This window comes from Rhinolophus hipposideros (genome assembly GCF_964194185.1).
Source record: "Rhinolophus hipposideros genome assembly, chromosome: 1".
Classification (NCBI taxonomy): domain Eukaryota; kingdom Metazoa; phylum Chordata; class Mammalia; order Chiroptera; family Rhinolophidae; genus Rhinolophus; species Rhinolophus hipposideros.
The window spans coordinates 106,480,532-106,497,354 of NC_138047.1; the positions used below are offsets into that span (position 1 = coordinate 106,480,532).

Below are 16,823 nucleotides of genomic sequence, written 5' to 3' on the forward strand. Positions count from 1 at the left end.
ACCCTAGCCCTCTGCCAAAAGGCTGTGGCCTTGACTTAGGTTGAGGGTCATTTTTTGGCCTGGGGATGTTCACTTGTTTCAGCACCATATATTGAAAGGCTGTCCTTCCTCATTGAGTTGCTTTCTCACCTTTGTCAAAAATCAGCTGGGCATATAGTGTGGGTCTGTTTCTGGGTTGCCATTCGGTTCCATTCATGTGTATGTATGTCTGTCCCTCCACCAGTACCACCCCGTCTTGGTTTCCAATGTAGGCCTTTACATTGGATAGAGTGAGCTCTCCCACTTTATTCATCTTTTTCAAGGGTTTTTTAAAACTATTCGATAACATCTCACTCTTCTTAGGATAGTCCCTGAGTCCTGTCTCTCTCATCCCCTTCTGGCCTTGTTTCTTCTCTCCCTCCACCCCTCCCTCTCGGTCTCCCTCTTGATGTCATTCTCAGTAATGCCATACAGCAAACCACCCCAAAACTAGTGGATTACACCAGCCAGCCTTTAGCACCCTCTCTCGTCTGCCGGTCTGCTCTGCTGACCTCGGGTGCTCCTTCCCACTGGTCTGGGGATTGGCTGGTTGTCACATAGTCTGGGATGGCTTCACTTGGGATAGTCTGGCTGCTGGGGCTGCCCAGTGCCTCATTGTCTAGAAGGTAGCCTGGCCACGTTCCTGCACTGAAGGTGGACATGCAGAAGAGAAAGTGGAGATACACGAGCACTTCCTCAAGCCTCAGGTTGAATCAAGCCTGCTAACATGTCGTCGGCTAAATGAAGTCATGTGCTGTGGCTAAATGGAGGATCAATGGTGGGGAAATATGGTTCCCCTCTGAAGGTCACCTCTGAAGGCCGAGGACATGGGTCCTGGCAAGAGTGAAGACTTGGGGAGATTAATGCTATCATACCCCCGAACTCCCCCACTGCCCCTGCCTTCCCAGAGCTGCCCTGGACCTTATTCTCAGGCTCTAACACCAGGCCAGACTCACCGTTAAAAATTTGGTCCCACGTGTACGCCAATGTTCATTGCAGCTTTGTTTACGGTGGCCAAGACATGGAAACAACCAAAATGTCCTTCGATAGATGAATGGATAAAGAAGTTGTGGTACATATACACAATGGAATACTATTCGGCGTTAAGGAAAGATGATATAGGAGCATTTGTGACAACATGGATGGATCTCGAGAGAATAATGCTAAGTGAAATAAGTCAGACAGAAAAAGCAGAGAACCCTATGATTTCACTGATATGTGGTATATAAACCAAAAACAACAAAAGAGCAAGACAAACAAATGAGAAACAAAAACTCCTAGACACAGACAATAATTTAGTGGTTACCAGAGGGTAAGGGGGTGGGGGGTGGGTGATGAGGGTAAGGGGGATCAAATATATGGTGATGGAAGGAGAACAGACTCTGGGTGGTGAACACACAATGGGATTTATAGACGATGTAATACAGAATTGTACACCTGAAATCTATGTAAATTTACTAACAATTGTCACCCCAATAAAATTAATTAAAAAAAAACGTAAATAAATAATTGCAATTTTGGCTTTAGCTATAAAAAAAAAAAAAATTTGGTCCCACGAGTTGGAGTCCAAGGTCTTGCTGTGATAAATACACAACACATACAATGAAGACATGAAAAATTTTCCGGGTCCTGAATATATGGCAGCAAACGGAGGATGTTTGCTTAAGTCTAATGAGAAGATAAATCAAAACGTAATCATTCGCATCCAAATACTGGCTTGTTTAGTCTCGTCTGGCTAAGCTCCCTTCGCTGCTCACGAATGAAGCACTTGGACAGAACCCATGTCCAGGGCGCCCTGTCTGAGCACCGCACATCAGATCAGTGCTGCTGCCATCTGTGCAGAAGGAGAAGTAATAGACGTTTTCTTGACCATGTACTGTCACCTCCTCCCCATTCTGATGATTGGAAGAGCTGTTGAAAAATATCAGTAGACTCTAAACCACACACTAGGCCCCTGATCTCGTATTGTCTTCCCCTCAAAGAATCAGGAAGTCAATAACTTGGTTTTTGCAGAAATGGTCACGCTCTAGGTATGTGCAGAGCTGTTTGTGCACTGCTGTGTTGAGAGTGGACACGGACCTAATAGGTGATCTGGTCGCATCACTTTCTTCCCCCGTGATTTGTCCAGTGTCACACAGGGGTAGCTGGTTTGAGAAGGTAACCCAAGCCTGCCTCTCCCAGAGCAGCTTAGCTCTGGTTCCGCTCTGCCAGGATGGAGAGCCGAGTGACACGGTTTGGTTTCTATCTCAGAGAGACCCAGGTGTGCACACCGATGTGTACGTACAGGTGCGCACGCATGTTGGGCTCATATGGTCATTCTCTCGCCCAGGCAGCCGTCCTTTATTGAACCTCCCCTCTGGGCCAGGTGCTGTTCTGAGTGTACTGGGTGGAATTGTGCTGCTCCAACGTTCATGTCCACCTGGACGGTGACCTTGTTGGGAAGCAGGGTCTTTGCAGTTGAAATTAGTTGAGATGAGGCCATATGGGATCTGGGCCCGAATCTAATGACTGGTGTCCTTCTAAGAGGAGGGGAAGAGACACAGAGACAGACCAGGGAGAAGACCAAGTGACGACAGGCAGAGATTGGGCTGGGACAGCCCCAAGATAAGGGACAGATAGGGCTGCTGGCCGCAGCAGCAGCTGAAGAGGCAGGAGGACCCTTCCCTTGAGCATTTGCCTGGAGCCCGGCCCTGTCAGCACCTTGATTGCAGACGTCCGACCTCCAGAAGTAGGAGAGAATAAATTTCGGTTGTTAAGTCTCCCGTGAGTGGTTCTGTGTTATGGTGGCCACAGGAAATTAATATGCTGGACATCGAGGAAGCTGATGGGTCTCAGATAGTCCTTGCTTTCGAGGAATTGTCAGCGTCACTCTCTCTCTCATATGTGTGTTTGATACTTTCCTTATCGTGGGTTCCACATGTTTGCCAGCATCCAAATTAGCTTGTGTCCTGAGATTATCACCATATAATATTTTCGTGTACGAATTGGGCATGTAATTTCCTGAATGCTTATAGGTTCAGTGTTTCTGCTGATAAGAGTGCAGAGTGAGCAAAAAAGCCTTTTGGGCTTTAGGAAACACATTTATCCACTAGGAAACTAAACAGTTTTTAATGAGGCTAAAAGAGGGGATGGCAGCTCAGTTTAGCAAGTACTGGTTGTCTACTCTGTGCTGGGGATTATGAAAAGTCCACGAGGAACAACTAGTCCGGCTATGGCCCCGGCCGGCCAGAGTGGATGCTGGCCAGGAGCTAGCTGGGTGTCTCGAACTGAGTATCGCCCTGAACGTAACCATGGACACCTGCACGCTGGGCCAGAGGAACCAAGGATGAGCGAGGGGGGCTGTGTGCAAGGACGGTGCCCCCAGGGCCATGCGTGCTGGGACAGACCCACGAACAGGATGTGGTGGGGGTTCCTGGGGGCAGCAAATAGTCTTCAGCGTGTGGAGTGAATGCACACACATGGGTCCTCAGTGCAGGCTTTCTTCCTGGGTGGGGAGCTGGCCATCCCAGGTTTTGGATGGTGTTACATTTAACTCTGATTCACTTGGAACTTTATTTTGGGGTCTGGTGAACGGAGAGGTACTCGTGGGTTTTTGTTTTTGTCCAAATAACCAACCAGTTCTCCCCACCCTGCTTCCCGAGAAATGTCTGTCTTCTCTGCTGGAGTCAGGCCCAGGCCTGTTAACTTGCCAAGCTGTGTTCCTTCCTCCGCTCCATCCTGAATCTCCAGTGCACATTTTCATGACTCAGTTTCCCAGTAGAACACGCTTCACTAGGGGTTATGTGTTTTTGTTCACCGCAGATACCACGTGCACGACTCTTTCTTGAACGAATGAGTGAACTGTGTGTTGTCATATCTGGTAGCACATGACTTTTCTCCTCAAAACTCATTTGTCAGGACATTTTACCCTATGCTTGGCTATTTTTTTTCCTAAGAATGATTTTGTCAATTTGGGGGAACAGCCCCTAGTAGGATTCTGTTGTTAATGTGGACATGACTTTGACAGGTACTAACAAATCTCTTCTAATGTCCCAAACCTTTAGAGCCGTATCCCATTCATCACCTTACCCACCCAATGAGCTGGCATCCTTGTGCCCATTTCACAGATGACTTTGGTGAGGTGCTGACAAGTGGAGGGCTCGGTTTCCTCCTCAAAGCAGGCAGAAGTGATCCTCTCATTGTTAATGTACACAGCATTCCCTTGGACTTCTCCCTTTCAGGACTCCTTCATTCATTCCGTAGGTATTTATTGAGCACCTACTGTATGCCAGGCACTGCTCTAGGTTTCAGGGACACTGCAGTGAACCAAACGGGTGAACACCCCAGACCTCCAGGAGGTGGCATTCCAAGGTGGCAGTGCAGACAATGAGCAGGTGGACAAGGGAACAATAATTATTTCAGTTTGTGACAATTACCATGAAGGAAGTAAAAATGGTGATGAGGTAGGGAGGACCGAGGGGAAGGTCATCCAGGCAGCTGGTCAGGGACGACCTCTCCCTGCTCCCGGGAGGAGACACCTGAGGATGGGAGGAGCTGGCGTTGGGGTGAACCAGGGCCTGCATGCCAGGCGCGTGGCTGGGTGTGTGGGAAACAGCCCACAGGCGTGGGAGGCCTGGGAGGGCGGCGCATGCCGAGGAAGGGGAGAGAGCACGGGGGAGGCTTAGAGGGAGGCGAGGGCCAGGGCCTTCCACGTCCTGAGAGAGCGTGGGTTTTATTACCTGCAGAGCCGGATGTCACTGCAGAATCTAAGCATTACTTGGGTTGAAGGCTCTTGGGATGGTGGGCAAAGGATAGGGGAAAAGACTCGTCTTGGTCTTGGGCTGGGGACAAGCTCAGAGTCTGGAGCCAGCAGATGAATTCACAGCAAGGGTATCTCTCTGAGAACTGCAGTGGTCTCATCTCCTGTCTCAAATCACCGCTTACTGAAACTCAAGTTCCTGGGAGTTTGCACCTGTCCCAGGGAGGGCAGCTTGGTGACCAAGGGGACGTGGACCCCCATCTGCAATGCTTTTCAGGCTCCCTGAGGCCGGACGCGTCCATGCCCTGGACACATGCCTGGTGATCTAGTGGGTTGACCTTCCTCACCCCACTTACTCATTCCTTCCCACTTATACCCCATCCCTCTCTTCTGGGAACTCATCCACTCATGCCACTGGGTTCTTGTTTTCTTGTTGCTTTTCCTGGAATTCCTACTTCTTCTCTCCCCTCTCCCCCTTTATTCCTCAAACCCACACTCAGGCTGCTGTGCTTTCTAAAACTTTCCGTGACGGTCTCTACAGGATGGAACGGATCCATCTCCTACCTGTGCCTGATTCTGAGGCGGCCAGCACCTGCTTCTGTGTCTGTGGGACCTGTGCTTGTCCCCTGCTGGGCTATGCGCTGCTGGGAGCAGCGCCCCGTTACCTGCGACGTCCCCTGCTCCTGGCAGGATCAGCACCCCGTAGAGAAATGAGAGAGCACACCTGAATCTACTCAGGACAATGTCCCTGTCCCTGTCCCTGTCCTCCATGTGTGGACAGGCTGGGGCAACTCTGCTGCAGATTGGCTTTGCCTCTCCCTGCCCTGGGGGGCTGGCTGAGCACCCACTCTGTCTTTGTTTGTCTTTTATTATTATGACTTGCGTTTTTAGAGCAGTTCAAGGCTCATGGCAAAATTGAGGGGAAAGTAGAGAGTTCCCATATTCTCCTGCCCCCACATGCAGGGCCTCCCCCACTGGCAGCACCCCCTCCACCAGAGGGGCACCTTTGTTACAGTTATGAACCCCCATTGACACGTAGTTCCCCTGCGTCCATGGTTTACATGAGGGGTCACGCGTGGGGTGTCCATTCTGTGCATTTGGACAGGTGTGTAATGACATATGTCCAGCATAGTGGTGTCACACAGAGTAGTTCCACTGCTCTAAAAATCCTGTGTGCCCACTTTATCTTTTCAGATACACTTTCTTTAGCAGACTATAATACAGTTGCTGGGAGCCCATGTTCCTAATTACCATCATGTGGCAGTTTTGTCTCCCTGAGATTGCATCTAAATTTAGATATTCCTGAACGGCTTAAACAAACACCACCAGACCACACTTTTCTTTCCCCTACTACTCAGAACCCTGTAGTACCTTCTCATCAAGTTTAGAAAAGCCTCCTAAAGCCTTACCCCCTGCCCTGTATGACCTGCTCCTGATTACCCTCTGACCTCACCCCCCTCCATTTTCTCTGCTTCGCAAGCTGCACTCCAGCCATCCTTGCCTGCCTGCTTTTCCTGGAGACCATCATGCATTTTCCTGCCAAGTGTCGTTGCACTTGCTGTCCCTCCACCTACAGGACCACCCCTGAAATATCTGCGTGGCACGTTCTCTCACTTGCTTCATGGAAGCTGCTCAGTTGTGTTCTCCTTAGAAAGGCCTGCACTGACCACCTGGTGTAAAATTGCAGCTCCTGTTCCCAGCACGGTCACTTTCTATCCCTTCGCCTGGTGGGGTGGGCAGAACAATGCCCGCCTCCACGATGTCCATGTCTGAGTGCTGGAACCTGTGTGTACGTTATATGACACGGCACAAGGGACTTTGCAGAAGTGATTACATGAAGGATCTTGAGATGGGGAGGTGATCCTGGATCGTTCACGTGGGTTTGTTGTAATCACCAGGGTCCTTCTGTGGCAAAGAGGGAGGCGGGCAGGTTAGAGAAGGCGATTGGATGGTAGAAGCAGAGGTTGGAGTGACATGGGACCATCAGCCAAGGAATGCAGGTGCCTCTAGAAGCTGGAAAAGGCAAAGAAACACATTCCCCTCCCACCCAGAACCTCCACAAGGAACTCAGCCCTGCTGACATCTTGATTTTAGTACAGTGAGACCCATGTCAGACTTCTGACATTGGGACTGTCAGACAATAAATTTGTGTTATTTAAGCCACTGTGTTTGTGATAATTTGTTATAGCAGCACTAGGAAACTAATACACGTTGATTTATTTTTCTTTATAGAATTTACCGTTTTCTACCAGCGAGTTACAGGCTGGTGGATTATTTGCCTCTTTGTTCCAGAAGGTCAGCTCCACGGATGGAGGGTCATTTTGAGTGTTCTGTTTACTGCTGGTTTCCAGTCCCCAGCACAGGGCCTGGCACGTAGCACACACTCATGTATCACTTTAACAAGTGTGTATCTACTCTGGGGATCTTTATTTTCTCACCTGGTAACTACTCTTTGGATAGGGTTTTATAGGGATGCGTGGTGCAGCTGGGTCCTCCCTGCTGTCGGTGAGGAGATCAGAGAAGGTGGTCTCATTTCCTAGTCCCTGGGAAGCCACCTTCCTGTCCCTCACGGCACTGCTCATCCATTCACGCCTGTCAGTTATCTTGCTTGATTATGACTCTGTGTTACCTGTCAGGCACCTGGGATACAGCAATGCACAGGACGTAGCCCTTTTCTCTAGGAGTCACTGGGATACCTGTATTATCGCTGTACCAAGGAGAGACAAAACCTAAACCAAATAATCACTGTCATTATGTGCTGATTATGGAATCGTCTTATCCCGAGAAAAATCCCTCCAGACAAGCATGACCCCATTTTAGAGATGAGCAGTCTAAGATTCTGAGATGCTTTGTTGACCAGGTTGAGGGTCCATTTGCTGAGTTAGTCTTTAGCTATGTCATTGCCTGTGCCCCCCCCCACAATGTAGGGAGGTAGACATCACTACCCCCATTTGCCTGATGGGAAAATCAAGGCTTGAGGAAGTTAATTTCTTTCCTCAGTTTTATACTGATGAAAATGGTGGGGCTAGGTTTAAAGCTACCTGTGTGGGACACCAGCCCCCCCCTTCCACCTGTGTCCCTCACCACCTACTCCATCTGTCAGACCCCTTTCTACCACAGTCCAGTGACCACGGGCAGGCCTGGCCAGTGGTGAATCAGAGATTCTACTGTCCAGCGGTCAGGGGCCATTGGAGGGCCAGTTTCACAGATCTTCCACTTCTTGAAATGATGTCGGAAATTAGTATTTTGGGGTGAAATTTCCTTCGCATGTGTGACCAGCCCATGTGCAGTCTGTGTGCAGCACCAGCGGTACAAGGAATAAGCGCATTTCAGCTTTTAGGGAGCCGGGAAGGGGACATTTGCTTCCTTTCTTTGCTTGAAGTGTGTGATGTTTAAAGGCATGTATTTCTACAGGGTACTGACTGGAGCTGATCTCCTTTAGAGATTGTTTGAAAGAGTAACTGGCTGTCTTGAAAATTCATGCTTGGCTCCCTGAATCAACTGCGTCGTGAATAGTGCATGTTGAAAGAGTGCTATGAAATTCATTAGAAATAATTGGTCTGGTGGAAATGAGAAAAGAGGCCATTGGCTCGCAAGACAGGACAACCAGATTTACTCACTGTGATAATCCCCATCCATAACTTAACGGGCACTGATACAGTTCTAGCTTTATCACCCGTGAAATGTTTCGTCGTAATTTAATCAGGCTAGTATTGTGCCATAAGGGTGGAAAATGGGGAAAAGGCACGCCTGCAGAATCGTCGTGATCATCGTACCTCACGTGATATCCCCAACAACAGGAAGTGGCTTCTCCACACCTGTCTTGGCCTTGTGCTTGTGTTTCTGTCTCCTAGTCCCAGGTGGCTGCTGCAGCGCCAGACATCACATCCACATTCATGGCAGGAAGAGGTGGGAGGCGGGAAGAGTCACTCCATCTGTGTCTGTCCCTTCTCATTAGGACAAAATGCTTTCCCCAGAAACACCCCCATTAATCCTCTGCTTAGATCTCATTGACTAGACTTGTGTCACAAGGTCACTGCCAGCTGCAGGAATGGGACAGAATTGTGGACAGAATTGTGGAATTGGGACAGAATTGTCCAAGTTAATTAGACGGCCCCGGACCATCAGTATCCCTTGTGAATTTATTAGAAATGCAAATTCTCTGGCCCCTCCCTGCAAACTCAGGAGGGGGCTGCACGATCTGCCCTAACAAGCCTCCAGTGATCCCGATGACTGTCACCGGATTAGATCAATTGTGACTCAGTGCGTGGACTCGGCGACCCTGGTCCCTACACACACCTGAGGTTTCCTTATCAAGGAAGAAGGGGAGGTGAGCCTGGCTGGACAGATCAACCTGTTACTTTACAGTCTGTCATGTCATTGTGTGACAGCCCTCCAGGCAGGTGTCACTGCTCTTGTGTTTTGAGTGAAGTCACTGGCACCCTTGGCTCTGCTTTTGGCGCCAGTGTGTGCCACTTGTTTCTGCCTTAGCAGCACGGCCACCCTCGGCAACCCTCGCTAAGTGTCTGGTGGTTTGAACAGACAGTGCTATTCAACAATGCACCTCTCTGTCCCCTGGGCAGCTCAGCGGTGCTCGTACTTCTTCAGGTGGGACAGTTTAATGATCTAGAAATCTACGGATCACCGACTGCCCCGGAGCTCCCAGGACTCCGAGGTTTCTAGGGATACAGCACTTGCAGTGCTGAAATGAGGAAGGTCTCGGGCAAATCAGCAAAAGACAGTCGCCCTAAGAAATCCAGGCTTCAACGCCACCCTCCACCCCCACGTATTCCCAGACAATTCCTCTTGCTCTGGGCAAACAACTCTGTGATGATGTGATTTCTAGGACCGCCTGTGGCTTGGCACCCTCACAACTGAAGCCATTTCAGTGTGCCTGTCAACTAAATGGCACCCTTTCCCTTATTCCACGTGTATTCAGGTAGCTACTATTATGTAAGCATCAGTGTACCAGGTCTCAGGGAGATGCCAAGGAAATGGAAAACACAGGCCATATGCTTAAAGTCATTTAAATCCAATCTAGTCCAATAAGGAAATAAACATGAAATAAGTACCTCTTTGCTTGTGCATTATGTTAAATGCCCCCAGGAACACACATTTTGTAAGGTATATGGATGTGTGAGATTATTTACAGCGTTGTAATACTGATTATTAAAATAATAGCTTTCGACATTTGCCAGTTTGCTCAGTAATTAACGCTCCTTTCCAGTTACGAGACAAAAGAGGAGGCCAGTGGAGAACCAAGCCTTAGGAGGGAGAAAGCTGGCCTGGAGGAGTGGGGCACAGGAGGGTGGCAGCTCTGGGCACCCGGATTCTGGAGCCCAGAATTAACCAGACCCACCTCATGTTCGGTGACAACGCTGGACCTCACTGACCTCTCCACACGGTGGCTGGCCCTGAAAAGCTTCTGGCAAGAAGGAACAGAGTAAAAAAATGCTCCATGAAGACAGATTCCCAAGAGAGAGCAGGATGAGCAGAAATAGGCTGCTTGGTCTTCCCTCCTTTCCGTTTGGAGCCACTCACCTCTCCACTCAGACGACTCTCGCCACCTCTGGTGGGGCAAGAGGCCAGGGCTGTTCAGGGAAATACCCCTCCTGGGGGAAACCAGGATTGCTCGGCTCCCCCAATGCAAACAGCTGGGGCTTTTTGAGAAGTTGCTCTTCTGGAAGGTAGGCACCATGTCCCCGTTTTACAGAGGGGGTGAGTGTGGCACACAGGCCAAGTGACTCATCCAAAGCCATGCAGACTGTGGTAGGGCTGGGGGTGAGCCTACTGGGCCAGGTTCTGCCGCTCCCTGGAGAAGGTTTAGAGATAGCCCCAAGGAGAAAGTGGTGTGTGTGTGGGGGAAAAGCTTCCAGAGAGAGAGCAGGACAAATGCACATCCAAGGCCAGAGAGGCGTTTTCCCCAAAATAAGGGGAGTTGGAGGAAAGCTTTCCAGGCCGGTGGACCCACAGCGCAGCGACATGGCAGCGTGGCACCGCCTGGGGCCTCAGGGGACCGCCGTGTTGAGTGCTGATAGGAGAGCAGGTGGCAAATGCCAGCAGCAGGGTCTGCCTTGCGGAACCCGGGGCTCGTGACAGGGTGTGTACAGTTCCTAGCTTGTTGCTGGTCACATTACAAGTGCAGCCCAAGCCCATTCCTTTTCTCTTCTCCCTTGACCTTTGGTGAGTGGGGAAGAAGTGAAAATATGGACTTTCTGGCCCTGGCAGGTTATTCTCCAAGGAAACCAATCTAGGTCAAAGCACCAAGGCTTTGCTACGTTAACCATTAACCCTGTCTCTCTATGCTAAGCATATTACGCGTTATTAGATGGCACACTCAATTCTGACTTTGGCTTGGCGGGGACAGGACTCAACATAATTATCTTCTGTTGCGTAAGTTTAATATCCAGGGAACTAATGGTATGTGTTCACTTCCCCATATCCTGCTCCCCATTATGTAGCAAACTAATCAATTCACTTTATCTTTTGTAAATAACATGTATTTCCTAGTTATTGGAAATTGGCTGTAATCCAATCTAATTAAAGAATATTTCCCAAGCACTCACTATGTACCAGAGTCGTATTTGGCACCATGAATGTGGAGATTTTCTCTCAGTCATTCCATTAGTTGAAGAATATTTGTTGAATATTGACCATGTACTAACACTGTGTTAGGAGTTAGGGATACAATGGAAGAAAAACAAACATGGCCTTTGACCTCAGGGAGCTTAAAGTCTGGGGGAGGGGGATAGTGATCTTAATGAAATACACAACTCCATGTAAAATTATACAGAATGATGTATTTTGAAGGACAGTCCCACAGTGCTGTGAGAGCATATGACGGGGCAGCGGACTTCGTCTGGAGGGTGAGGGCAGCCATCTCCGGGTGCTCAAGGAGGAAGGGTAGCCAGAGTTAACAGGTGTAGGGCAGGAGAAGAGTGTTAAAGACACGGGGACAGAAAGAAAACTTGTGTGTCTGGAGCTCAGTGGGTGTGGGGAGTGTGGTGGAGGTGAAGCAGGAGACGTGACGGGTGGAGGTGAAGCAGGGGACGTGACGGGTGGAGGTGAGGCAGGGGACGTGACGGGTGGAGGTGAGGCAGGGGACGTGACGGGTGGAGGTGAGGCAGGGGACGTGACGGGGAGCTGAGGCAGGGAACGTGACAGGCGCCCGATTGTAAAGGACCTAGTGGCCATTGGGAGGAACTTGCTCTGTCTCCTGAGAGCAGTGGAATGGGCATTGGAGGGGTGTGAGCCGAGGGTAAGGCCCCCTGCCTGCAGCGCGGCGTATGTCAGGACAGGAGACTTAAGAGGGGATGGTGGGAGACCCCTGTGGTGGTCCAGGCAGGAGATGCTGGTGGATTAGAGGCGAGTGTGGCCCCAGACGCAGAGAGACGGGAGAGATGGTGTGGAGGTAAAACTGACCTAAACTGATGAAGAATCAGATATGGGGTTGGGAGAGAGAAGAGTCCAGGATGAGTTCCAGGCATTGAGCTTGTGAAGTCCAATGAATGGTGAACCACTCATCCTGGGTTTTCCTTCTGACCCATGGAAGCCTCTGAGAGGAGCTGTGAGGGGGCTTGGGTTGGTTCTCCAGGCATAGCCTGGAGAGAAGCCTTGGAGAGCCGATGGCAGTTGGATGGTGATGGAAGACTTCGCAGCCAGTGTGAAGGGGAAGGTTGCGCAATGGAGACTCGGTGGGCTCCAGGGTTTAATGTTTGGGAGGACGAAGCTATGTGGGCACGAGGAGCTGAAACAAGGTGGGAAAGTGAGAGGTGCCCTGCCATGGAAGCCAGGCGGTGTTTTCCAAAAGGAGTGAGTGGCCAAGTAAAGGGAAGACAGAAAGGCGTCCGGTGGATTCAGTGGCTACGCATTGGGGTATGGGGAGAAGCCACACTGGAGTGAGGCAACAGAAATAGCAAGAGTATGGAACCCTAGCAAGAAATATGGCATGAAGGGGAGGCGTGAGACATGATAGCACCAGGAGACGAGTGAGAGACTGTTGTCCTCATCTCCCAGCAGCTCACAAGGGCCACGATGTGGTCGCGGCAGCTGACGATTCAGTCTCCATACAGGAGTCAGGCTTAGCTTCTTGGACTCAGGGAATCTGATGTCTGAGTGTTTAAGATTAGAGCGTCAGGTGGACGAGATGGGGACCACAAGTGGGGAAAGGTCATCCTGGTGAAGGGGACAACAGCACGTACAAGAAGTTGGCAGCCCACGTGTCCAACTTTTTCTCTGTCATCCCGTCTCGTGGGCCCAAAAGATGTCTCTCGTTCTCTGTACCCACCGGAAAAGGTGTTAACTGCCAAATGTACGTGTTGGGGGGTGGGGGGGTGGAAAATGCCGAGAAGCATCCATTCCGTGGTGGAGTGCCGCCACGGCAAATACAAGAGAATTGAAGCCATTAGCCATTTGGAATAAATGGTTAGGTATGTAGGTAAGAAGGTTCAAGAACCAATACAAGGTTTGGCAAATCTGACTTTCTCCCCCCTTTTTCTTTTGCAGTCAACTTTGACCATTTTCAGATTCTACGGGCCATTGGTAAAGGGAGTTTTGGAAAGGTAAGAATGATCTTTAAAAATTTCATCCACAAAACATATGTAAGTCCCGACCCTTGGGCTTATGCATATGCGCGCGTTTGTGTGTCTGGTTTTCTGATGCTTGCTGGGCACTGGGAATGTCCTGTTTGACAGAAAGATCTGGATTTGCCAAATGTGAAATGTAAAAGGAAGTCTGAATAGTTTCCTTTAGGTTCGCTGTAATTTCATTCTGAAAATTAAATTTCCACCGCAGCCCTGGTTTAGGTGAATTACAGTGGTAATTATTTCAAGATCACTAATGCTGTTTCTTCCTTGAGGATCTAAATGAGGAAAGTGGAAAGAACAAAACCCCCACATACTTATGAGATGGCCAATATCAGCTCCTTCCTACAACACAGGCATTTTATTAAAAAAATTTATTTGGAAAGAATAGTTAACATGAGATCTACCCTCTTAAAATTTTAAGTGTACGACATATTGTTGAGTATAGACAATGCTGTACAGCATATCTCTAGAGTTTATTCATGTTGCTTGACTGAACTTAATGCCCATTAGTTACTGACTTGCCATCCTGAAAACCACCATTCCACTCTCTGGCTCTATGAATTTGGCTGTTTTAGAGACCTCAGGTACATGGAATCATGCAGCATTTGTCTTTCTGTGACTGGCTTGTTTCATGCAGCATTTGTCCTTCTGGGACTGGCTTATTTCACTTAGGGCAGTGTCCTCAAGGTCCATCCATGTTGTAGCATACTACAGAATTTCTTTTTTAAGGCTTTCATTGTGCCTATATACCACATTTCTTTATTCATTTATCTGTCCCCTTTAACTAAGTTCTCCATCTAAGGGCTGCTCCCCTCACCCTCCTGGGTTGGGCTCTGTTTTAGAGGGGTGTTCGAGGACTCCTTCGAGTTTAATCCAGGATTCCTTTGTGTTTATAAGGAGCAGCTCATCCTTACACAATATGCTCAGGCAAACAAGGATTTTCCTCGGGAGTGGCCGTCAGCGAGGGTTTATGAGCCTGCAGGGCAGCCTGGCTGGCACAGGGAGCAAGGCACACAGTTGGCAGTCAGGCACAGCAGGGTTCCAGTGCCAGCCAGGTCCAGGCTGAGCCTGTTTTGTCACGTAAATTGAGCATGTGGATGTCTTCACATCAGGCTGTTGTGAAAAACAGATGAGATGATACAGGGGAGTGCATAGCACAAAATCCAAACCTCTGCTCAGTTAGTACTTATCCCCTCACTGCTTGGGTGCTTTCCCCTACTAGGCAGTAGTTTAACTATTAACATATGTGCTTTTAAGTAGGTGGTGGTAGTAAGAGGCAGGCCTGGGTCTTACTTGGAAGGGCATTTGTTTGGACATAAGCAGAGCACTGGGACAGCAGGCTGTTGTGTCCATTTAAATTCCCAGAACATCTCACCATATGTGACATGTCACTGCTGATGAATGGTGGGACAAGACTTGGCAAGGCTTGTGATGTTGCGTGGCACTCATTCTTCTGGAAAACTGCGGAGCTCTGGGTTTAACGGGAGCCTTGTCATTGAGTTTTCTCTTAAATCTGTGTCTTGTCCTGTTATTGGCAGTTTGTGTAGAATTGATAGAAAATTAGCCAGCTTAGGTTCATTTCTTCATTCTTGGATTCATTTGTCCATTTATTCACTCATCCATCCAAAGATCCATCCATCCACCATCCATCCATCCTTCCATCCTTCCTTTCATCCGTCCATCCTTCCTTTCATCCGTCCATCCGTCCTTCCGTCCTTCCATCCTTCCATCCTTCCTTCCATCCATCCATCCATCCTTCCATCCTTCCATCCTTCCTTCCATCCATCTACAATACAGACCATCACTTTGTTCTGGACCCTGTTCTAGATTCTGAGGTTACAAAAATGAATGAGATATGGTGCCTGCTTTTTGAGGATCTCTCAGATACTTGCAAGAGACAGAGAAATAAACAGATAATTAAAGTGCAGTCTGAAAAACACTGATGGAGAAAAACCCACGAGGTATGGGTATACAGTGTGATTTTGGAGGATACTGAATTCAGACTTCAAAAAGTACCCTTTCTGTAGATGGCCGTAAAATAAACACTAGCATGATTTTTTTCAGGATGCTCGTAATATAAAATAAGCCCTACTGCAACTTTTGGAGCAAAATTTAATATAAGACCCGGTATTATTTTCGGGGAACTATGGTAGGGCTTATTTTATATTACGATCATCCTGAAAAATCGTGCTAGGGTTTATTTTCTGTTTAGGTCCTATTTTCGGGGAAACACAGTAGATGTCTACATAATATTTTCTAACACTTTAGTTTAAAAATTTGCAAACATACAGCAAAGTTGAAAGAATTTTATAGTCAACACGCATGTCCACCACACATTCTACAATTAACATTTACCAAACTTATTTTATGAAATAGCTATGCTAACCATCCATCAATCTATCTTTTTTTAATGAATTTTATAGTAAACGGCAAATATCTGTACACTTCCTCCTAAATATTTCAGCAAAGAGATCTGTCTGCAGTTTTTCTTTTAGTATAAAATATGCATATAATGAAATGCACAAATCTTAAGTTTACATTTGCTGAGTAAAAATGTATACACCTGTGTAACTTGAACCTCTACCGAGATGTAGGATATTACTGTTATCCAAAAGGTCCCTGTTGACGCTTTCCAGCAAAAGCTCATCTGCACTTCAACCACTGCACCCTCTATAGATTAGATTTGTCTGTTCTATAACGAACGTAAGTGAAATCATACGAGTACGATATTCTATAAGGCTTCATAATGTTTTGCATTTCGCATAAGGTTTTTATAGAATAGTGTTTTTGAGATTCATCCATTTGCTGTGTCTCAGCACTTTATTTTCTTTTTAGTGATGAATAATATTCCATTCTATTACTGTATCACAGTTTGTTGGTCCATTTTCATCGTGATGGACTCCAGGACTGTTTTTAGGTTTTGCTGTTTTGCATAAAGTTGCTATGAAACTTTGTGAAGTCTTTTTTTGTGTGAGCATGTTTCATTTCTCTTGGGTAAATATCTGGGATTGGAATTGCTTGATATAGAGTAGGTGTTTGTTTAATTTTTCCACAACTGCCCAAAGACTTTCCAATGTGGCTGTACCATTTTATACGCCTACTAAGAGTTCCATTTGCTTCACTTCCTTGCCAACATGTGGTGCTATCCATATTTTTCACTTTAGGTATTCTGATGAGTGTTTAATAGTATGTCAGCGTGGTTTTAATTAGCATTTCCTTGATGAGTAATGATGATGAACATTTATTATATGCTTAATGACCAGTCATATATCTTCATTTGTGAAGTTTCTGTTCAGAACTTTTTCCATTTTAAAAAACTGCGTTGATTGCCTGATTATTACTGAGGTGTGGTATATATATCTGGGTACCAGTCCTTTGTCAGACATGAGACTGCTCTCTACGAGGCTGTGGTTTACCTATTAATTGTTTTACCTTTTTTTTCTTTTTTAGTTTTTTTATTAGTTTCATGTGTACAAAACACT

The 16,823-nt window shown here is 47.7% G+C and overlaps 1 protein-coding gene across 5 annotated transcripts in view; it reads left to right on the forward strand.

Annotated features, from left to right (window-relative positions):
* STK32B (serine/threonine kinase 32B) overlaps positions 1 to 16,823 on the forward strand; it is a 264,439-nt gene that overhangs the window by 45,831 nt on the left and 201,785 nt on the right. For 2 of the 5 annotated variants that reach the window (XM_081048922.1, XM_081048921.1), the window contains exon 2: positions 13,262 to 13,317. In XM_081048922.1, coding sequence (XP_080905048.1) covers positions 13,262 to 13,317 — 56 coding nt within the window. Of the gene's footprint in view, positions 1 to 9,981; positions 10,444 to 11,086; positions 11,150 to 11,542; positions 11,623 to 13,261; positions 13,318 to 16,823 lie in introns of those variants that run through there. The other 3 variants (XM_081048925.1, XM_081048924.1, XM_081048923.1) reach the window with 3 other exon arrangements.